Source organism: Acipenser ruthenus, chromosome 3 (genome assembly GCF_902713425.1).
Source record: "Acipenser ruthenus chromosome 3, fAciRut3.2 maternal haplotype, whole genome shotgun sequence".
NCBI lineage: Eukaryota > Metazoa > Chordata > Actinopteri > Acipenseriformes > Acipenseridae > Acipenser > Acipenser ruthenus.
In genome coordinates, this window is record NC_081191.1 from 22,504,185 (window position 1) to 22,528,614 (window position 24,430).

Sequence of the window (24,430 nt, forward strand, 5' to 3'; positions counted from 1 at the left end):
GCCATTTCTGTGTTATTTATAACACATGTCCCGTGAAGCTGCTCCAGTCCAGGCCCCTTAGCCCCATTTCCTTCTAAACTCTAAATTGTAAATTTTATAGAGATGTAATGCCCACAGTTTGGTAAGACGGACAAAGGTGCAGTGTGACTTCCTTTTTAGGAGCAGCTTATTGCTAATTACTTTTTAAATAAATCCAATTTCTTGACAGCAGCGTGGAAAGAATTTTGCTTTGCTAATCCTTTGCAGTCACGGAAAGAACACCAGCAAACCTTTAAAATGGCAATGCAAACTGAAACGTGAGGGCCTCCCTACCTATTGTTTATACTAAAATCACTTCCTTGGCTGGGCACTCCAAGAGCTGCAGCTCAACCCAACTTTCTATACAGGCAGAATTATTTAGCTATCGCAAAAAAATATTATATTATCTGCAGCGCTCCTTTACACATTGAAAAATGAGGAATTATGTATATTTAAATTGAATGCATAAACAATACATATAGCAATTTTGCTGCATAGCTTGAGTTTGCATTTTATCAAGCTCCCCGGCGTCTCAATGGTCAATTTTGAATATACTGCAAGCGATAGGTAGTGGTTGTAGGTATGAAGTGGCCGCTCTTCATCTTGAGGACCAGTATGATGTTCCTCTGACATTTCCAGTAACCTCTCAGGACTGTGAAGAACTTTGACCTGAATATCACTTGTTCCTGGTTCCTGTGCTGCTGGACAAAACTCTTTTGAAAAATGTATTTGGGTTGTTTCCAAGTTGTGCACTTGTGTTGTTGGAATACCATGGTATTATACGGTGATAAGTATAACTATTATCCTCTTGATCAGATTGTTCTGTCCTCTACTGTCATTCTGTTTGTTGAGCTCTGAATTCTTCTTTGCTCTTGCCTTCCTCAGTCCACTGGATTCTGCTGCATACAGAGTTTTTTGGTCAACAGGTAAGGCATTTACACAATGTGGCACATGGTCTTTCCATTCAGTTTTATTCTCCACCAGGGTGCGAAGCATCTGAAGTAAGATTCGGTTAAACATTTGTCTGGATTGCCCTGGGGGTGGTACGGTGTCATGTGGGAGTGTGCCATTCCTGTTAGCTGCTGGAAGAGTTTATTCTGAAATTTTCGCCCCTGCTCTTAATGGAGCTTTGCAGGGTACCCAAAGCCGGGAATTAAATCGTGGAAAGATAAGTTAGTGCTTATCTTGGTGAGAGCCGAGTTCAAATCAGCATAAAGTTTTAACATCTACTCTCGTGTAATGGAAATCATGACCTTGTATGGACTACCGATTTATACCAATTCATCTAACAACAATAACTATATACCACATTCTACTGGCAAGAACCTTGCACGGTCATTGCGGGATTCAGATTCAGGTATTACTTGTTGTTGTTGTTGTTGTTGTTGTTATTATTAATATTGTAGTGTGCACGGGGGTAGGCAGCATCAGGGCTATTAGGTGACATAATCACACACACAGACATAAGCCCGATATACGCTCCTTGCAATGGAGCCGGCTCTTTTGTACAGCGTTATCGGCGCTATGCTTTAGTGCGAGAGGTCCCGGGTTCGTGCCCGCCCTCTGCCTGTGTGTGGATTGCCTCGACCTGTGTGATGCGCCTGCCTGCGGGAACTGAGGTTCGCTACAATATTATTATAAGAATAATATTTAGTGAAACACAGGGCGAGTAGGGTAGTCTGATTTACTACAGATATTTAAACATTTTGACTGGATAATTTTTATATCATTAACCTAAAGTGCTGGTATTTTAGCTCAGTTAGTAGACTATAAGGATCAGATTTGCTGAAGCTATGGTTCTGTAGGAAGAATAATAATAATAATAATAATAATAATAATAATAATAATAATAATAATAATAACGTGTAATGTATATGCAGTCAAAAATGTTTAGCAAATAGTACACGGATAGTACACAGTACTTTCTTAAGGAATGCTTTTTTATTATTATTTGTGTCACTAAAATATTTGTGGAAACTCAGTTTAAGAAAGCTGTACGATATAAGCAGCCGTGCAAGACCAAATTGGAAGTCAGACACAAACATTTAAATGTAGCCTCTCGTATTATAGGTTATTTGCATTTGGAATGAGAATTTCTCTGGCTAAAACTTAAAGAAATGTAAATGGAAACGCACACAACTGGAAAGTACTACCAAAATAGAGTGAGAAAAAGGTGAGACATATTTTTTTCTATGGAAATTGCCCCATGGACATCCTATGGATGTAAAGAAACCACGTCAGATGTTTTTTAATTGTTACACAACTGTAAACTGTTGTTAATTCTCAATTTTAAAAGGAACTGCTGCGCTAGATATTATACATTGCACAACTGTGCAAAGGGCCAAACATGAGTACTGAAAGATAAATGTTCCCCGACAAACTTGTTGTTGAACATTTTCACAGGCTTGCCAACTACTGTTTTTAGCAATAGTTATTTTAAACATTCACAAACTGCACAGATTCATTTACAAACTAACTGTGTGTTACATACCGTACGGCACTTTTTATTTGGTTTAATTGATATTTTAACACACGGGTGGAAATTATCACAGCAATACAGAACAGTCCAGAAAAAGCTGGTTCATTGAAAATGCATTGAGCTAAACTGGGAACAATTATCTGTGTAATTCAACACTAACCTTATGTACTATTACATTTGAGGGAATTACATTTTGCACATTTCTGTTATTGTGATTGAACAGATTTCATATTGCGTATAAAGGACTGCTTGTTTTTTTGTTTGGTTTTTATTTGACGTTTGTTTTTTATGTACTATTTCATAATATTTGTAAGTCGTTAATGCCATGGTTTAGCATTTGTTAAAGGTCTGGTGACATTTCAACAGAGGTAACAGGTTTTATTTTTGATCACATGATGTCCCTTTAAACTTATTTTGAGCTGATTCTGATTCCTAATTAAACTCAGAAAAAGCTGTTAATTGCAAAACAATGTCACTTATTTTTACCTTCATATCTTGACTAAGCCTGATTCTGTTTTGCTTAATTTTTATTTCAAACAGACGTGACAAATTACGTTAATTGCTCATACCTGAGCCTAATTGCATTTCATTCTTGCAGTCGCCTGGTTTATCGTTGTGCTTTTGTTATTTTCACTCGTTCAACAGAGTTGCCCTGACAGATTTTCTTTTTACCCAGTATGGAGTGTCCGCTGAAAGCAAGTTCATCATTTAAAATCTCCTTGATTTGTAGTAAAGAATTATCTTAACCCCAGTCTTTAATCAGTAGTTTTCTATTTATTAGGCTGCAGAGACAGCTTAACAACTACTAATTATTATTTCACAAAATGGTCGCTTTTGTGTTAAGAACGATAAAAGGTGGTAAATTTGTCTCCTGAAATGTTGAAAATCTACATTTCAATTCAGGTGTTTATTTTGGCATATAAACACGATAAACAGACATCATATGTAGGGGTCATCTAAGAATAGTCCCCATTGATAAAACAAACTGTTCTTTTATATGATATATTTGAGTGTAACACACACCATTTTGTACATTTTGAGAGAATTCAGTATGAGAGAATCTTGTTAGGAGGTTATGTGTTATACACAAGTCATACAGTATAACGAGGTTATAGAATTCTGTGTAGTATATTGGGGTATTTTTTGCAGGTATAAGGTGTGCATTATGTAAGACATACACACAACATTATACAAGGGATGTAACCCAAGGCTTATTTTAAATATGGACACTGATTTACAGAACTTGGTAAGTGGATTTGAGAAAACAAATACACTTTTATCAATTTAAAAAGTTTAAATCTGAGCCTAAATTGTATGTCCCTTATTGCTCATAGAACTGTGTTGCCAAGAAAATCAGGCTCATGCTGCGTGTTATATTTAAAAAAAAAAAATGCAATCTTCTTATCACTTGTGCGCTTGGAACAAAAATAACAGTGGAATTGAGGCATCATTGTTATTTAGGGGCACTGGATAAAGGTTTAACCAAAAGGTCAATAGCAGCAGTTGTTGGCATAATGTTACTTTAAACCCCCACACATTCAGCCAAATAAACTTTACTGTGTAAATAGAAGCACAGCCTTATTTAGCCTTTAGACTATCTATGTCTACAGATTATGCTGACCCTTTTTTGCTTCACTCATTTTGCATGCAATCCAGAAAGTCCATGCCTTTAACTGCTGTGTCGACAGAATACAGTAGTGTTTTTTAACATACATCACCGTTTGTCTGATGTTCCACAAGCAGTAAGTATAATACTGTGTATGGCTGGATCATTATTTAATACAGAATACAACAGCTGTGTCCTGCTAGAATATTCAGCCTTATAATGCAGCAAGACAATGTTGCAGCAAGATAGTCAGAACACTATATACAAAACATTTGGCCATAGCTGTAGATATGGTATATAGAAAGCATTATTATAAGAAAATATCAGTATGCTAATGTTGGAAAATGGTGGTGTGGACCTGTGGCAAAGTGGTTTGCAGTGTGCAGGTGTAGTGATGATGTGAATGTGAAACAGAAGACAGACAACCAAGTTCATGATCCAAACAGGTTTTATATTATAATCCTGGTCTGGCGACCACAAAGAAGAATCCCAGGCAATACACAGCAATGTGTATTGCACTGTTCCAAAACAACGGGTTGCATCCCAAAATAATAAAGACACAGTTCGTAAATTAATTAAACACAGTATAATACACACAAAGGCACACGTTCACAACTCCAGAGTGATTGGTATTGTGCTCGTGGTGAAAATACAATTTATTTGTGTACAATGGTGCAGTGTTGTCCGGGTGTAGTGCTGGCTTGTAGCAGCAGCTCGGGGTCGTGTTAACTGTCTAATAAATAACAAACAATACAATTAGAACCGGCAAAACAAACAAACACTAGACACTCATGGTAACGCTTGTCCTTTAGCGTTCTCTTAACCATAAAAAAAGGAACAGATCACCTAGCCACGTCCTCTTTTGTACCATCAGTCACGCCCCCCTTGGTTAGCGAGTGCAACCGTTTCTACTCCAATCCGCGGTCATCACATCGCTTTCCCTCTGGAGCGATGACTTAATTGCAGCTAGATGGCCGACTTCCACCTAACCCTGAGAATTAATTGTCAGGCCGTCCAGTCCAGGGCACTCTGTTCCCTTTACACAGAGCTCTCACAGGTCAGGAGGGAGATTTATCACCAAGAATCATTTTGTCTCTGTCACAGGACCCAACAACTTCATATCCTGGACCTAATATGTGCCTTAATAGGGACACAAAATACAAAATAAATGTAGAACTTTGTTCATTTTTTATGATTTTAGGCGACCAGATTTAAAGAGCAAGTAAAAGTTACTTATGTGTCTATGAAAAGTAATTACAAAATAATTTATTTATATTAGAGTTTTAAAACCAGAAGCTTGTCTTAGCACACAGTAATTTTCAAAGTAACTAAAGTCCACATATTTAAGTAAACTGTTTGACTTTGTAATAATTTATTACACAGAAAAAAAGTGGTGAATGACAGAATCAGACACCAGTGAAACAGAAAAATTGTATTTCAGGCACAAAAACAAACAATATCACATTATATAGATACCATAATACCAAGTGAGCCAGAAGAGAAAAATGTGAAGCAATTTCGAAATTAAAGACATAAGATAAGAAGCATTCTTAATTGGTAGTACATTTGAATACAGAAAAGGTAAGTGTAAGCTGTGTTTTGTTTTCTATTTTTTCATGTGTTCCATTTTTTCTTTTGCTTTTTAAACAAAAAAGACCAGTTTTAAGTTTCTAAAAATATTAATGCAGCCAACCAGTCCTTACATTTATTTGTAGTCTTCCAAGATTTTGAGTATACATACTTTCCCATGTTGCCGTTTCTCATTAACTACCGAGTCCGAAAATGCGCAAGTGCATAACTAAATAAATAAATAATGCATTTTTAAACTGATTTTACAGTTTTCAGTTTGTTTCTGTTGCATTTTCTGTAAACATGAATGTGATTTCTACAGTAAATTGTATTATTTTTTTTCTTTCCTTTTTAATATTTTTTTTCAATTCTGTTAACTGTTGCTTGATTAAAATAAATACAAATAATAAATAATGTATTGGCATTTACTTGAACAATGTAGCTTGAAATTAAAAGTCCAGTACATAAATATCAATAGGTATATGAAATGGTACATTTCGTACACTTTGAGTAAAAAAGACGATCTTACAGAGAAAACTTAGGTTGTTTTGTTTAAAAAGAAAAAAAAAAAGTTATACGATTTCATAACTGCTGTACGGTTACTGACTCAGGTATATCTGATTGGAAATTTGGCCTTCATCACCAACATCGCTTGTAAGCTCGAAACTGATTGGTCCATCACGATTCACGGTGTCCATGGAAACAAAACTCCAGAAACAAAATGTCTTCAGAGAAGGAATGCTTCACTCCACTTACGTACGTAATAAATTGTGGAAATTGCCAGACTTTTACTAGAATAAACATTTTGAATTCTATTCACTGGAACATACGATCACTGTAAAAACTTTTATTTTTTTCTTTTTGAAATAATTTCAGGCAGCTCGTCTGGCAAACTAGACAGCAATTTAGCCGGCCGATGGCTGGCAATGAGAAGGCTGCAGAAATTAACCGCACGGTGTATCTGTTTTATATGTGTTCAAGCCCTAAATTTCATACATGATTAGTGTAGGACAAGATACAAGGCCTCATGCACTAAACGGCAGTAATCACCAGAATTACCACGTGGCAGGGGAACACACCGCACGCAAAAATGAAGCAGTGGTCGCTCTATTCGTTAAGCTAATTATATGCATGAATAAAATTAGCTAAATGATTAATTTGTCACATCACACGGAATTCAGCACAAGGTTTATACACACTTTATTGTAGTACCGGTATATAAAGAAAGTAAGTTTGGTTCTGAGCGGAGGAGCAGAAGGAGGGGTGTCTTGCTTGACCCATTGCCGTAGTAACCAAATGCACGGCATTGATGCCGGGCTGTGTACAACTACTGAAGCGCTGCTTCTACTTGATACAAGTATGACATGAACAGGGGAGGTGAAGAGTAATGTCAAATACTGTAAGGAAAATAAAATGCATATTTCTCACAGTAGGCAGTCAAATACACAATTTCTGTGAAATTCGTGATATCGTGAATTTTCCGGGGCCCTATATAAGGCTAGTATGATCTCTGTGCTCAGTCTGTATCTAGTTATTACTTTCCTCCTCACACAGCTCTAGTAACGTCTGCCTGGTACGAAATACTCTCTCCCTGACTCCTCTTCTTGCTCCTGTAACAGGGCGAGCAGCCCTGTACATTGTTTATTTATTTTTAGATCGGGGTCTCCCCCTCCGCCCCTGTGCAGAGTGTTTTGTATTATTTATTTAGTTTTATTGTATTATATTTATGACGGCGTAGCGCCGTGTTTTGTTTATTTTTAAAACATGTCCTGGCAGAGGCGAGATCGGTGCTCGTCCTCTGCCAGGTGTAATGAAAAAAACTCGTGCAGAAGGTGGCCATCTCCCGAATTAATTAAGTGATTAATTTAGTTGCTAATCGGGAGATGGTCACCTGAATATAAAAAGCCTGCAGCTCTCCAGTTCAGGGTGGGTGTCAGAAGGAGAGTGTGCGAGAGGAGTGACGGAGAAACGAGAGAGAAAGTAAACATAGGAACAGTGAAGGCAATCTGCCCAGCCTGACCTGTGTTGCAGTTATTATTTTGTGTTCGTGATTTGTTTTTGTTTACCCTTTTATTTTTGCTCTGTGAGCGAGTGCTTTCTGTTTGAAATATTTATTTTATTTTTGGATTCTTTAAATAAAACGGCGCCCGCGCCACTGCACAATACCTTTTTGTTTTGTTGTGCCTTCTTCTGGTCTGACGTCACCCACTCAGCCATTCCTGTCACACGTGGTGTCCTGCGTGGGATCGCAGCGCCTCCAGGACGCAGGCAGAAGTAGGGTACTGCATCTTTTCATTTTTTTTTTTTTTTCTCGTTTTTTGAGTGTGTGGAGGGAGAAAAGGAGACTGAAGAGGAAGATGGGAGGAAGAAGGATGAGGAGACAGCAGCCGCTGCAGCAGCAACAGCCGCAGCAAGTCTGCCTTACCTGCCTGTTGGGGGAGGAGTGGTGTTTTAACTGTGGGGAGCCATGGCACATTTCCCCTGGCACCTTCCCCATATGGCAGGAGGAGGGGACACAGACAGAGGTGAGGAGGAGGAGGAGGCCAAGAGGAAAAGTGGAACGAGGGGAAGAGGAGTGGTGCACCAACTGCATGAGATACGGGCATGAGGAGCACCACTGCCTGGAGGTCTTCAAAGACACGGACCTGGAGTGGGAGGAGCCCGAACGTCCTGCGCCTAAAAGGGAGGAGCCCGAACGTCCTGCGCCTAAAAGGGAGGAGCCCGAACGTCCTGCGCCTAAAAGGGAGGAGCCCGAACGTCCTGTGCCTAAAAGGGAGGAGCCCGAACGTCCTGCGCCTAAAAGGGAGGAGTCGGTGCGTCCACGGCCCAAGAGGGGGGAGTCGGTGCGTCCACGGCCCAAGAGGGGGGAGTCGGTGCGTCCACGGCCCGAGAGGGGGGAGTCGGTGCGTCCACGGCCCAAGAAGGGGAAGGCCGAAGGTCCACAGCCCAGGTACCTGCCAGCAGAGGGGGAATACCTGCTGGTGCCGCCTCCATCTCCATGGGAGGACTGTGAGTCGCTCCCACCCCCGCCAGCAGAGGGAGAATACCTGCTGGTGCTACCTCCGTCTCCGTGGGAGGACTGTGAGCCGCTCCCACCTCCACCAGCAGAGGGAGCATACCTGCTGGTTCCACCTCCACCGCCGTGGGAGGACTGTGAGTCGCTCCCACCTCCGCCAGCAGAGGGAGCATACCTGCTGGTGCCATCTCCACCGCCCTGGGAGGACTGTGAGTCGCTCCCACCTCCGCCAGCAGAGGGAGCATTCCTGCTGGTTCCACCTCCACCGCCGTGGGAGGACTGTGAGTCGCTCCCACCTCCGCCAGCAGAGGGAGCATGCCTGCTGGTTCCACCTCCGTCTCCATGGGAGGACTGTGTGTCGCTCCCACCGCCAGCAGAGGGAGCATTCCTGCTGGTTCCACCTCCACCGTTGTGGGAGGACGACGTGTCGCTCCCACCGCCAGCAGAGGGAGCATTCCTGCTGGTTCCACCTCCACCGTCGTGGGAGGACGACGTGTCGCTCCCACCACCAGCAGAGGGAGCATACCTGCTGGTGCCACCTCCGTCTCCGTGGGAGGACGACATGTTGCTCCCACCACCACCACCAGCAGAGGGAGCATGCCTGCTGGTTCCGCTTCCACCACAACCAGCAGAGGGAACATGCCTGCTGGTTTCCCTGTCGCTGCCAGAGGGGGAGGTGCCGCCTTCGCAGCCTGAAGGGGAGGAAGCCCTGCCGCCTTGGCCGCCTGGAGGGGAGGAAGCCCTGCGGCCTTCGCAGCCTGAAGGGGAGGAAGCCCTGCCGCCTTCGCAGCCTGAAGGGGAGGAAGCCCTGCCGCCTTCGCAGCCTGAAGGGGAGGAAGCCCTGCCGCCTTCGCAGCCTGAAGGGGAGGAAGCCCTGCCGCCTTCGCAGCCTGAAGGGGAGGAAGCCCTGCCGCCTTCGCAGCCTGGAGGGGAGGAAGCCCTGCCGCCTTGGCCGCCTGAAGGGGAGGAAGCCCTGCCGCCTTGGCCGCCTGAAGGGGAGGAAGCCCTGCCGCCTTGGCCGCCAGAAGGGGAGAAGCCTTGGCCGCCAGAGGAGGAGGAGCCCCTGCCACCTTTACTGTCAAGAGGAGAGGAGCAGGAGCTACCTCTACCTCCACCACCACCATTGGGAGAAGTGGAGCTCCTGCTGCCGCCTTCATGGCCAGGGGCTCCCCTCCCGCCGTCAGCATCGCCTAGGGTCGCCTGTGTTTCCCTTGCGTCTCCTAGGGTTCCTCCCGAGGGTCCGCTGCCGTCGCCTCCCGAGGGTCCGCTGCCGTCGCCTCCCGAGGGTCCGCTGCCGTCGCCTCCCGAGGGTCCGCTGCCGTCGCCTCCCGAGGGTCCGCTGCCGTCGCCGGGGGTCGCCAGGGATCCGGCTTCACCTGGGGTCGCCAGGGATCCGGCTTCGCCTGGGATCGCTACACTGTGGTCGGAGCCCCACGGAGGGGAGCTGCCGGCCATCAAGAAAGGGGGGGAGGTCAGGAGACCAACTCCCCCAGCCGCACTTTCGCGGCCAGAGGTCATGGGGTCGGAGCCCCACGGAGGGGAGCTGCCGGCCATCAAGAAAGGGGGGGAGGTCAGGAGACCAGCTCCCCCAGGCGCACTTTCGCGGCAGGAGTTTGGGTGGTCAGAGCCCCACGGAGGGGAACTGCTGGCCATGAAGAGGAGGGGGAAGGTCAGGAGACCAGCTCCCCCAGCCGCACTTTCGCGGCAGGAGTTTGGGTGGTCAGAGCCCCACGGAGGGGAACTGCTGGCCATGAAGAGGAGGGGGAAGGTCAGGAGACCAGTTCCCCCAGCCGCACTTTCGCGGCAGGAGAGAGTGTGGAGGGAGCCCCGGAAGAGGGAGCTGCCAGCCACGAAAAATTGGGGGGTGCCGGAGATTCCACCATGGCCACCCCCCGGAAACAACTTGCTTCCCCCTCTTCCGGGACATTGAGACTGAGGGGGGAGGTGGCCGTTGGGGCCATGTGTGCTTCGCACAAGGGGGGGGATATGTAACAGGGCGAGCAGCCCTGTACATTGTTTATTTATTTTTAGATCGGGGTCTCCCCCTCCGCCCCTGTGCAGAGTGTTTTGTATTATTTATTTAGTTTTATTGTATTATATTTATGACGGCGTAGCGCCGTGTTTTGTTTATTTTTAAAACATGTCCTGGCAGAGGCGAGATCGGTGCTCGTCCTCTGCCAGGTGTAATGAAAAAAACTCGTGCAGAAGGTGGCCATCTCCCGAATTAATTAAGTGATTAATTTAGTTGCTAATCGGGAGATGGTCACCTGAATATAAAAAGCCTGCAGCTCTCCAGTTCAGGGTGGGTGTCAGAAGGAGAGTGTGCGAGAGGAGTGACGGAGAAACGAGAGAGAAAGTAAACATAGGAACAGTGAAGGCAATCTGCCCAGCCTGACCTGTGTTGCAGTTATTATTTTGTGTTCGTGATTTGTTTTTGTTTACCCTTTTATTTTTGCTCTGTGAGCGAGTGCTTTCTGTTTGAAATATTTATTTTATTTTTGGATTCTTTAAATAAAACGGCGCCCGCGCCACTGCACAATACCTTTTTGTTTTGTTGTGCCTTCTTCTGGTCTGACGTCACCCACTCAGCCATTCCTGTCACACTCCCCTGTGCAGCTCTTCTGCTGGTTCTGTGACACGGCTTGGTTTCAATAAGCGGTACTTTTAACACACGCTGAGGCACCTAGTAAAGGTAGAGCCCTTAAGTGAATATGGTTTGCATATCAAAAACCTCCCTTGTAGTATTTTGTGACGTAATTTGTATACACTTCCACACATTAACATTATTCATTCTATTTTATTCGAACGCGGTACTTTTTCCATGTGCTTATTTCCACGCGCTACACGGTGTACACAGCACGCAGTAAAGGGGCTTACTGCAAACAAAACATGTTACTGCTGTTCAGTGAATGAGGCCCACAGATTTTAAGATTGTAGGCATATACAGTAGTTGTGAATTGATTCACACCAAATGACACATCAATTAAACATGAAAGTTAAACTGTTTTTAAATTTAACGAAAACATCCAGTGAAATACCACAGTGCCAATCTGTACTCTTCGTATTGTTTAAAAAGAAATAGTCAGTAGCTGTTCTGGTGTATTGGGAATCATGCATTGTGTGAAATGTTATTTGACTGAATGTCACTGAATGTTAGGTCACTGAATAAGATGCCTATCAATCTGGTGTTATTTTGTGAATCAGCAAGGCATGGATAACACGATTTAAAGAACATTGCAAGGTAACAGCATGTGGTGTGTCATGTGCACTGATTGAGTGACTAAGCTCCCTTGAGAAGTAATTAATATACATTGAAGACTTGCTGGACTGTTACCCATTAGACACCCTTCTCTCAGTCTTAGTAAACCAAACAGGCAGCAGTATTGGTTTTTTTCTTTGGCCATAGTAGAATGGCGTTGTTATAATTCCCTACTGGTAGAAACAATATGATATTGTTGTACTATATATGTAATAATCTGTGGGATTTGACCTTCATAGTCGTAGGAGGCCCTTGTAAGTCTGTGCCCTTTTGTTTTCCAGCTTCCATTTGATAAATGTAACCCCATTACCGCAAATAACCTTACAATTGTGATTTATGTAATACCCAAACTGATATATTTACTTCATCAGTTATGATACAGCTATAATATTTATAGTATCCTTTTTTATGATCAATTTTTGAACAATTATTGCAGCCCCATTTTTCTTCCTAATTTTAAATGTATTTTTAAATGTCATTGTATTTTGTATCTTGCTCTTAATTGTACTGTAATTCTTGATATGTATTTTTTGTATACAACTGTAAATTGCCTTGGGTACGGGCATCTGCTAATAACTAACTAACTAACTAACTAACTAACTAACTAAATAAATAAATATATAAATAAATAAATAAATAAATAAATAAATAAATAAATAAATAAATAAATAATAACAAATGCCCAATTTTAATGTTTCCTCAAGACTGCCCCCCCCAAAGGTATTGAGTAATAGCAATATAATTTACCATCAATCTAATTCACCACAGTATTTTCGAAGACCCGATTTTGAAAGCAGTTTTCATTCCATAAAGTGCTGGTTAATTGCTGATTTAATTGTAGGAAATTAAGTTGGACCATAAGTGAGGTAGCTCTTACATTTGCTTTAAATTGGAGAGGAGTGGGAAAATATGTTTCACATTTTTATTAGAGAGCCAAACATTTTACTGTTAGCCAGTATACCAGTGCCTGAAAAATATTTCACAGTCAATTTATAGTAATTTATAGTAAGTAATAATTTGGTGTAATGAATGGACCTACAGTATACCTTCAGCGAAGTTTTTCATGGAAAGAAAACCCCAGACGCATTTTAATCTGTAATGTGATGTTATGCTTAAGATTTCAAACAAGGCCATGTTTATATTGTGCATGAATCAGCTCTCCTATTAGGCAATTGCAATTGCAGTTTATAACAATCCACAACCCACCTTAGAATGTATCACTCTAATACAAGTCTGCAATTATTAAATTGAAATGTATTATTATTTTAAATTATGATTATTTTTTAAATCTACTCTGGCATATATCCATGCTGTGATATTACTCTTATCCTTTTAAATAATATTTGCCATATGTCTGCTTCTTGAAATCTGGAATGCTCGCTCAATGAAACATATCTGTTTGACCTTGCAAAGTGTTTATATTTCTTTCATTAATAAATTAATAACACTTCTGGGGTGGTGCTAAATAGTAAAATGAATGTGCTGGAGAGCTATTAGATCTTTAAATTTTAATACAAGAACATGATACATTAAACGTTTCAATTGCTTCCTGGTAACTGTGGTATAACTCAAGGACAAAACGAAAGCAAAATAAATAAATAAAACAGTCCACAACTCCTTCTCCATTCAGTCGAATGATATAAAACCTCAAGTGCTGATAAAATAAGAGCAAAAGCCTCTGTGTTTCGGCTTTTATTACTTGGAATTAAAAATAATTTATGGCTCTGCTGAAAACCATATTACTTTATTTATATACTGGTATCCACTGTAGCAAATAAGCAATACAATTAGGCATACTAATCACTGTAAGTAACCTAATGACTATGAAGATTATTATGGGAATCGCAGTCATGAAGGTTTAATGTACCCAATATGGGTATGATGACTAATGCAGATTAGCATACCTGAGGCTTTTATGGTATATTAACTTGTAAAAATGTGTATTTAGCATACCTTTAGGCATTTGAACAGTGATATCCTTTGTAGCTGGCAAGTTTTATACAATTTATAGATTAGCTGTTGCTGTTGCTCCACAGTAAATGTGTTGTAGCTCCAATAGTCAAACTGGAGTCATTGGAGCTCTCCTAAATATCATTCCTAAAATGTAACCCAGACATTCGAAAGACATGAAATATAATGGGTTTGAGTAAAACAATTAGAGGCAGAAAACTAATTGTTTTTAATGTCATAATTAATTTATTTATTTATTTATTTATTTATTTATTTATTTATTTATTTATTTTACTTTCAGGTCTGTCAGTTTGTTGTTTCTGTGAACGGGCTAAATGTTCTTCACTTGGACTATCGGACAGTCAGCAACCTAATTCTGACAGGCCCACGCACCATTGTCATGGAAGTCATGGAGGAAATTGACTGCTGAAACAGGAAGCAATGGAGTTGCACCCTACCTACCAGGACATATCTGAAGAACCAAAGAAACACAGACAAATAAAGTAAACATCTCCTCAAGCAGCTCACACTTCCAAGTTGTATTTTTCACACAGCTTTCAACATGATGATTGTATGTATACTGTATTTAAGGTCTACCATACAGTTTGCCTTCTGTATAGCACAGATAAGGGAGCCAGGCTTTGTGTGATGCATTGAAGGGCAGGTAATGAATAGGACATCTCAAATGAAGATTTAACCATTTATCAGAGTCTTGAACATTTCTGTTTCTTGTCAGGTTAGAAAAATTTAAACAAGATGCCATTTTGACCGCTCTGTAGAGCTATGGGCAAAGACAGTTACAGCTCCCTTCTGATACAGGAACATAAATAACTGCTGTTACTTTAAAAAGGAAGCAGTTGGCCGTTTTATTTTTTTTATTTTTGCACCATTATGGAAGGGGTTAATGTGCTGGGAGTTGATGTGCAACAGCCTTATACTGTAGCGTTGATAGTACTTTTAAACAGAGCCTTTTAAATGACTGTGCAATCTATATACAAATACATAAAAAAAGCACTTGCTATCCCTTGAAACTGTTTTTAAGTAAAAGTTGATATTGATTTCCTTGGTCCTACTGTGTAATCAATATTTTCTTTCACAATCACAAAAAGCACTTATGTATGTTAACTTAATATCAAAATCATAAACAATAACAAACGATATATGAACCTCTAAAAATATGACAAACAGAAGAAGCAATGGACATAATATAAAAGGAGAGAATGTTTGTGTGTAACTTTCACTTACAAAAATTGTAAACAAAATGTAATTTATATTACAGATGAGCGAAAATAGCTGTGATTGAAAGGAGGGAACTTCGTGCATATTTGTTCACTGGAACAGATTAATTTGTTGGTGGTGCTTAAGAAGTACATTACTGCTAATTTGTTTAGTGGGCAGACTTGGGTATTTCATATTCTGATAACTGAGCCCCTCCTTTATTCGCTGCAAATTTCACTTTACTTAAATGAGATGAAGAAGAACATAGTGTTCTTTTACTATAATACTTTAATTTTACATGAGGCATTTTTGATTAAAAAAAGAAAATATTTGGACACTCAGGCTGATGAAAATTCAGTACTGTGAGTGCTATGTTGTAGTTCATAACGTCGTTGGTTTATGCCCAGATCTGACCCAGATTCTAAATTGATTTGGAATTGCTGAATACAGCGCCTAGTTATGCTTGATTATTCTTACTTACACTGCTGGTTTCACAGACCTGGTTATCACCAATCTTGGACTGCCCTACCTAAGATAACTTTAGGTACACGATTAGATCTAATCTGGTTCTTGTATAATGAGCTGACAGAGTCACAGCTTTGTTTTAACTTTCAGCTTTTGTTTATCTTTTTTTTTAAAGCACTTGCAAAATGGATTATAGCGTATTATTTTAATATCCAAAGTTATAATTTATCTAATCTTTAAATGAAGTTTGTGTAGGTCAAAGACAATTTAGTAGATTGAAGAGCAGCGTGCATATTTTTTAATGTCCTGTTATGGAGACAAGCTAAAAATTCTACAAGCCACAGTTCATTGAGGTACTGCTAATTGTAATTTAAGACTCTGTAGTTTAGTGGATGTTCAGAAGTTGGTCTCATAAAGACTGTATATAAAAACATTTATAATGCAAAGCGCTTGACTGTTTTGAGTATGGAGCAATGAGTAAAAAAAACTTGGTCTGATTTTGTTGCCTTTTTTTTTGTAATGTGGAATGGTACATCTAAATAAAGATATTTCCTCTCTGACACTGTCTGTGTAACTCAGGCACTTGCCTTTCTGTCTCTAGGAGGCGTTTATATTTAAGATAAGTAAAAAGGAGAGACCCTGAGAATTTGACTGTAAGATGAGTATCACTTTTCTGAGGCTTTTCCACTTCGTTGCTGTCCGCAAAAAGGACTTAAGAACATAAGAAAGTTTACAAACGAGAGGAGGCCATTTGGCCTATCTTGCTCTTTCGGTTGTTAGTAGCTTTTTGATCCCAGAATCTCATCTAGGCCCAGCGCTATGGGCAGGCCTTAGGGGGCCTGTGTGTGTGTTTATTGCAATCTCTGTAGAGGGCCTGCTCACTGTATAATTGTATTTGTTTCAAGTATTGTTGCTGAGACACCACGTTGTTGCTAATGCTGTAATAATAATAATTTAAAAGAAAAAAAAAAACTTTTCTGGAAAGAGCTGTGGTAATTCATGCTGTGTGGATAGTTCATAATATTGCACTGTCATATGATTTATTTATTTCTTTGTTTATTGTCATCACAGTGGAGTAAAACAGTAGAGAATACGAGCTAACTGATTTGTCGTTTCCAAAATGAGCCCACCCTAAATAAGTGGATGTCCCCCCACATCGCTCATGCTGCCCCCGGGCCTGATCTCATCAAACAGCTTCTTGAGGGATTCCAGAATGTCAGCTTCAACAACATTACTGCGGAGTTGGTTCCAGACTCCCACAATTCTCTGCGTAAAAAAGTGCCTCCTATTTTCTGTTCTGAATGCCCCTTTATCTAATCTCCATTTGTGACCCCTGGTCCTTGCTTCTTTTTTCAGGTTGAAAAAGTCCCTTGGGTTGACATTATCAATACCTTTTAGAATTTTGAATGCTTGAATCAGAGCACCACGTAGTCTTCTTTGTTCAAGACTGAATAGATTCAATTATTTTAGCCTGTCTGCATATGACATGCCTTTTAAACCCAGAATAATTCTAGTCACTCTTCTTTGCACTCTTTCTAAAGCAGCAATATCCTTTTTGTAGCAAGGTGACCAGAACTGAACACAATATTCTAGATGAGGTCTTCCTAATGCATTGTTAAGTTTTAACATTACTTCCCTTGATTTAAATTCAACACTTTTCATTATATATCTGAGCATTTTGTTGGCCTTTTTATAGCTTCCCCATATTGTCTATATGATGACATAAACTCCTAGATCTTTTTCATAGATTCCTTCTTCAATTTCAGTATCTCCCATATGGTATTTATAATACACATTTTTATTGCCTGCGTGCAGTACCTTACACTTTTCTGTATTAAATGTCATTTGCCATGTGTCTGCCCAGTTCTGAATGCTGTCTTGATCATTTTAAATGACCGTTGCCACTCCTCATATTTTTGTGTCGTCTGCAAATTTAACAAGTTTGCTTACTATACCAGAATTTACGTCATTAATATAGATTAGGAAGAGCAGAGGACCTAATACTGATCCCTGGGTTACTCCACTGGTTACCTTGCTGCATTTTGAGGTTTCTCCTCTAATCAGTACTTTCTGTTTTCTACATGTTAACCACTCCCTAATCTATGTGCATGTATTTCCTTGAATCCCTACTGCGTTCAGTTTGAGAATTCATCTTTTATGCAGGACTTTGTCAAAAGCTTTCTGGAAATCTAAATAAACCATGTCATATGCTTTGCAATTATCGATCGATACCACCTCTTCTATTTAATTTTGATGTTTCACTATTTTCAGTTTTTGTGTAACATTGATGCACCATTACATTCATCCTTGTAAAATACAGCATCTGCGAGGTCTTTCTACGTGTATGTTATGTGTATTTTAATAAAATATGTATGTCTCTTTGTTGAGATAGGAGAGGATTGTGTCTAAACTGCTTATAATAAGGGTGCTGGAATTTTCAAGTTCACTGTTAAAATAACAAAACAAGATTTTTCTCAGTAGCATATTTTGTTTGGATCAGTAATTTAATCAACATGGTATTTTTGTTTAACGATAATATTAAAACGGTGTAAGTGGTATTGTTGAGGTTTAATTATAAGAGCTACCTACCGTTCTGTAATGAACTATGAAATGTACGTTTGTAAACCAAGAGTTCAAAATAGACTTTTCTGTCAGACAAACTAGAAAAAAGGATGGGTCCTTTTAAATATAACCTTCTGCTAAATGTAAGTGTTTGACAGAGTCAAGTATTGAAATTTCATTAATTACTTTATTTGGAACTTATGCACCGAAAAATAACAACAGATAAGTGTCTCTTAGCAAACCCTGCGTATCATTGGAATATAAATTTGGGCTTTTTATTTTTCTTAAATGTTTACAGTAGGAATAGTTAAGCTATATCTATCTAGCCATATATATATATATATATATATATATATATATATATATATATATATATATATATAATATGTGTATGGACACTATATTTCTAATAAAAAAAAATGCAAGGAGGTGCAGAATAAGCTACAGCTGATTGTTTTTTAAACTTGCAAAACAAAAGGATTACTGTTATGTCCAATATTTTGCTTACAAAAGCAAGTGCTGGTCATGTTAATTAAAAACATGTGCTATTACTTTGTGAAAGTGTTAACATTATTGTATTATACAGTATATCACATGTGTGTAATGCGTTGTGTTATGCAAGTCGTCCATTTATGTCCTAATTGATTTCCTATAATCATATATTGTATTCACTGAAGATTGTATTACAATAAATGTCTATGCTATAAAAGTAATTCTTATACAGTGCTTCATAGTTCAAATGTATTCACATTTCAGGTAATTTTGTGATGTGCAACGCTAGCTTTGTCATTGTGGGGTACCTTTTATTATACAGCAGTGGAATTGACTTTGTCACTTCTAGAGGGATTCCAAGTCGGTATATTCTATGATATGTCATAACCGTCATAAAGCCAACTTAGATCTCCACACAACTGAGCCTCCACTTAATGAAACTAACACCAGCCTGTATTTTAAAGGGCCTCGACTTTATGCACTTTCAATTTCTAAATACTTAATATCCCCTTCAGTCACTGTGTATAATTGTACCATGTACCTGTGTAAATTGTACCATCTATGCATCTGTTTTAAAATCCATAATGCTTTTTAAAAAACTTTTAGCTGGGCAACTTTTCGAACTCCATAGAGTTCACACAAACTGTTTTAAAATGTCTAAAAATGTAATTAAAAAATGGTGACCAAAGGAGATCTAAAAAGACTATCTGATGCTGTGCCTGCACTGTGATTTCATTTTCATTTTCATTTACACTTGCTTGAAAAAAATAACTTTTTATTTAAAATATTTCAAACCATCAAAATGGCTAGATTCTGTGTCTTAGTATTTCATAAAAAATAAACGTTTAAGTACAATGAGAGCGGGGGAGATACTAAATGTGCAGAAATCTCATGCACACCTGGTGAAACAGCTTGTAGGCTGACCTCTAGGATAAAGATTATCCAGCTGCATTCATTAACGAGCACAAGCTTGGTTCTGCCTCCTTACCAAAAGGCCATTGCATTGCATACTAATCTTCTTTCTTCAATTAAGAAATTAAACCTGTCTATGGAAGTGGGAATCTATAATATGGCATTCCACTGAGCAAGACACGCTAGACAATATTCAAACCCAATTATAACCCACACACTGAAATGCCATCCACTCTATATTCCTCACAGCTAGATGATTGAATTTCTGCCATAATCCCTGACATGCAATTTATCATGTTTCTCATAAGCATACTGTTTTCACTGAGACCAGAACTATACTAACTGTTAGTGTTAATGCTGTTTGTTTATTTATTTATTTATTTACCTCAACATTTACAGTACAAATATAGTACAGAACACCCCCTAAGAGAACACTTTGCCTAAGGGAACACCCTTGTGGTGAAGCAGATTTTTCCCATTGTAAATGCTCTGTCTAAAGGAACAGGAACTTTGCTAAAAGAACACCTTTTTGGCACCGCTAGCGATTTGTTCACAACTGATACAGTACTGTTTTGTAACCTGATAACTGATCATCAAACTTAAATTCAAATGGTTTATTCAATCTTTTCAAATGTGACTTGTCATCGTGAGCGTGTCTTGAGACACACTGACTGGTTTATTCAATCTTGAGCGTGTCTTGAGACACACTGACTGGTTTATTCAATCTTGAGCGTGTCTTGAGACACACTTACTGGTTTATTCAATCTTTTTTTTTTTTTTTTTTTTAATAAATTTAGTCGTTGCCAATTATTTTACCCCGGTTTTCACCCCAATTTAGCATGCCCAATTATTATCTGTATCCTCGGCTCACCACTCGCAACCCCCCCACCGACTCGGGAAATGGAGGCTGGAACACGCGTCCTCCGAAACTCCTGCCAAGCCATCATTTTTCGCACTGCAGATCCGCAGCAATGTCACCAGACCTATAGTGCCGGAGGACAACACAGATCTGGCGACTCCACTGCAGAGCCACAGGCGCCCTATCGGCCACAGGGGTCGCTGATGCGCGGTGAGCCGTGGATTCCCCTGCCAACCTAAGCCCTCCCTACCCAGGCAGCGCTCAGCCAATTGTGCGCCGCCCCCTAGGAACTCCCGGTCACGGTCGGCTGTGATATAGCCTGGATTCGAACCTGCGATCTCCAGGCTATAGGGCACATCCTGCACTTTACTGGATGCGACACTCGGGAGCCCCTGGTTTATTCAATCTTGAGCGTGTCTTGAGACACACTGACTGGTTTATTCAATCCTGAGCGTGTCTTGAGGCACACTGACTGGTTTATTCAATCTTGAGCATGTCTTGAGGCACACTGACTGGTTTATTCAATCTTGAGCATGTCTTGAGGCACACTGACTGGTTTATTCAATCTTGAGCATGTCTTGAGGCACACTGACTGGTTTATTCAATCTTGAGCGTGTCTTGAGGCACACTGACTGGTTTATTCAATCTTGAGCGTGTCTTGAGGCACACTGACTGGTTTATTCAATCTTTTCAGAACCGCCATCATATCATTGCCTCATTTTGTATTCTGATTTCCACGAGTGCACCTCATCGCTACAAAATGGCATGTAAACAAACGACGAAACACAACGCTGTTTTTCTTGCTAAATAAAGTTGGAAATTGTTCGAGCTCCTGGAAAAAATCTGAATTATACACAAGACGCCGAGCAATTTGGTGTTTTCCGTTCTGGTGAGTTGCTTCACCATTCTGTTAAATAACTTTGTGGATGTCTTGAATGTTGCTACAGCTGCTACTGCATTTTTTAACGTGTGTAGAGGTGTTGTGTTAATTTAGTTCGACAGTTTGTTTATTAGCGTTAGTTTGTCTGTTACTTTATTATTATAGTTTATTAACATACACTTGCCTATTGCTTTTCTCTTATTCTATTCATTTCATATGTTGATGCCCATGTGTCCTACAAGTATTTATTTATTAATTGATTCATATTGTTTCTGGTGGTCAACTCTGTCTTAAAGAACACTTTGGCTAAGAGAAACCTTCGCTTGCTTCCTGAGGGGTGTTCTCTTAGCCGGAGACTGCTGTACAGTTAAATGAGACTAACTGTAGTGTAAAATAAGATGAGCTGTATTTTATAATTCTGGTCTTCATCAGTGTTTTCCTGACATTTTGTCTTTTTAAAAACAGAACCATGCCACTACCTACCATATGGTAACATATGGAGGTGTACTGATAATTAATGTTCAGAAAACCAAGGTTATCTGAAATGAATTCACTGAGCTCTAATATTTGCACCTAGACAATATTTACTCTGGGTAGTTCAAGTTACACTAGTAGTCATATCTGTAATGTGAACAGTTGTGCAACTCTGAGTTTCTCATCACGGTCAATCCAAAAATACATGTTTTGTGCCAAGATCGTGATAGCATTGAATAAACCCAGGACATACATATGAAAGATGAAGTATGGCAGATGTTAAGGCTGGTCTGATTGAGTTGCTCTTTCCACACAGAAGATCATTTAGACTCAGGAGCATCCAATTAGACACTATACGTCAAGTAAGGTGAGTAATATTTAGTGTAGAGGTTGTTACAATCTAAGATCCCTTAGATCCCTTAGTGGCTTGATTACACTGCTCCAAGGTAAACAGTCAACTGAACGATTCTTGTGACTTTCTGAACTGTCTAGGACAGTACAAGACTCTCTTCTGGCCTTCTTCACCACAGTGCACTGTGGAAAGATAATAAGAACCTAACCTTAACCCTACGGGTTCTGGCTTCTCAGGGACTGAGGAGATTGGTAGCTGCCTGAACTCTCCTAAATCAGGGGTCATCCCCCAAGTCTTGCTGCCCATGTTTTCTGCACTTAACTTATTTGTTCTATTATTATCTGTTATTTCAGAATTGCAGTGGTATTCTTAATCTGCCAATGGAGAAACTTGCTTCTACAAATGTGACAATTTTCAAACACTGGAATTAGCTACAGCCTTTTGTCAAGCACATGGACGCTATGAAATGCCATCAGGAAGCGTGTCCAATATGTAAACAATGTTTCATTTGACCACTCTTTTGTGTTGAATATTGAGAGCATGGATGTTTTGACTTCAACTCTGGATGCTATGGTAACATAAGCACGTGTTTCTCTTATTCAATCTCCAGTTCCCACATGCACTAGCATATCCTTTAACAGCTCGCAATTCACGAAAGAACCAGATTTGTGGTTCTTTTGTTACCAGTCTTGCAGGAATGCCATACATTCCACCTTAAATTTCCTTCAGTGCTGAGATGCCGTGAAGAAAATGCAACAATCAACATGATCTATTTTTGATGTTACCCATGTATGAGAGCTTGTGTATTGTAGATTATATTTTATAAATATTTTAAAAGTTTGAGCATCAGGAAAATAATGATGTAATAGCAAACATAAGTAACATATTTTACAGGTACATGAAAATTCATGCTAACATTGTGTGGTCCAGTGGTTAAAGAAAAGGGCTTGTAACCAGGAGGTCCCTGGTTCAAATCCCACCTCAGCCACTGACTCATTGTGTGACCCTGAGCAAGTCACTTAACCTCCTTGTGCTCCGTCTTTTGGGTGAGACGTAGTTGTAAGTGACTCTAAAGCTGATGCGTAGTTCACACACCCTAGTTTCTGTAAGTCACCTTGGATAAAGGCGTCTGCTAAATAAACAACAATCTCTTAAAATGAGAAAGTGACACTGTGGATCTGAGTGGGTAGCTTATTCCAGTCCAAGGGGCAGTAAAAGCAAAAGCTTTCCTGCCAATAGTACATCCCACTGTTGGAATTTTGAAATATTTTGTGTCACCAACATTTCTTAAGGAATAAGCAGAATTAAATTCCTGGAACAGACTATTTAAATAAAATAGTTTATTGTTCCCCCTTTAAAAATGATCTGGTTCCAGAGGAAACTCCTATGCTCTGGTGACAGCCAGTTTAACCCAGTGTACAGGGTGTAATGTTGTTCTAATGGACCACACTGAAGAATAAACCTACAAATCCTATTAAACACTGTATCTATTTTCTTTAACGTTACTTGTGCTCATGTATATCACGTCACCATAATCCCGGATTTGTTTAGGTAGTCTGAGTCTTGTATTAAAACTTATACAGTGACGCTGACCATACAATACCGGTAATCCAAGTTTTGCTCCAGTGTTGCCACATTCAACTTGAATGTGTTTTTCAATTCAAAGAGATGTATCAATATGAACACAGTATTTAAAATGGCATTTTATTACAACTTATGTGAACTGATATTTTGCACCATTTTCTCTGAACCAAACAACATGGTATAAGCCTTTTTTTTCTTTAAAAATCAAACCATTTTTGTCAAACCAGTCTTGTAGTTCGATAAAAGTTCTGAACTAAATCATCAATGTTATCAGAGCTATAGTAAAGCACAGTGTTGTCTGAATCAAAAGCTTTCTAGAAATCAATAAAAAGTGTGCCTGTAATTTTCTTTTTGTTTGTTATCAATGAAATATCATTTGTCAATTTCAATGAGACAGTCTAAAGCCAAAAGGCTAATTAATTAATAAGTCATTTATAATCAAATAATTTGATCAGAAAACATGTACAATAATAAAAAAAGGTTGACATCTCTATGTACCTTGTCATACCATACCTTATTATAAAATACGGCTATTTGTTACAGTGTTCTACTGTAAAGACTACAATTTAGGTAGTTTTTGTTAGCATTTAGAATGGTAACTATATATAACGTAGTATATTACAGTAGTTGTTTGCTGTAAGTGCATTTTTTAAACTATAGTAATCACTGCTGACTTCTAAAACTTCCTTGAAAGTAAATACTTTGAAGAATGTGTTATTAAATTCAGAAGAATAA

The 24,430-nt window shown here is 39.6% G+C and overlaps 1 protein-coding gene across 1 annotated transcript in view; it reads left to right on the forward strand.

Moving 5' to 3' along the window:
• LOC117394830 (DEP domain-containing mTOR-interacting protein-like) overlaps positions 1-18,855 on the forward strand; it is a 74,599-nt gene extending 55,744 nt beyond the window's left edge. The window contains exon 10 of the mRNA XM_033993455.3: positions 14,199-18,855. Coding sequence (XP_033849346.1) covers positions 14,199-14,327 — 129 coding nt within the window. The 3' untranslated portion in view covers positions 14,328-18,855. The remainder of the gene's footprint in view (positions 1-14,198) is intronic.
• Positions 18,856-24,430: the final 5,575 nt, after the last annotated feature.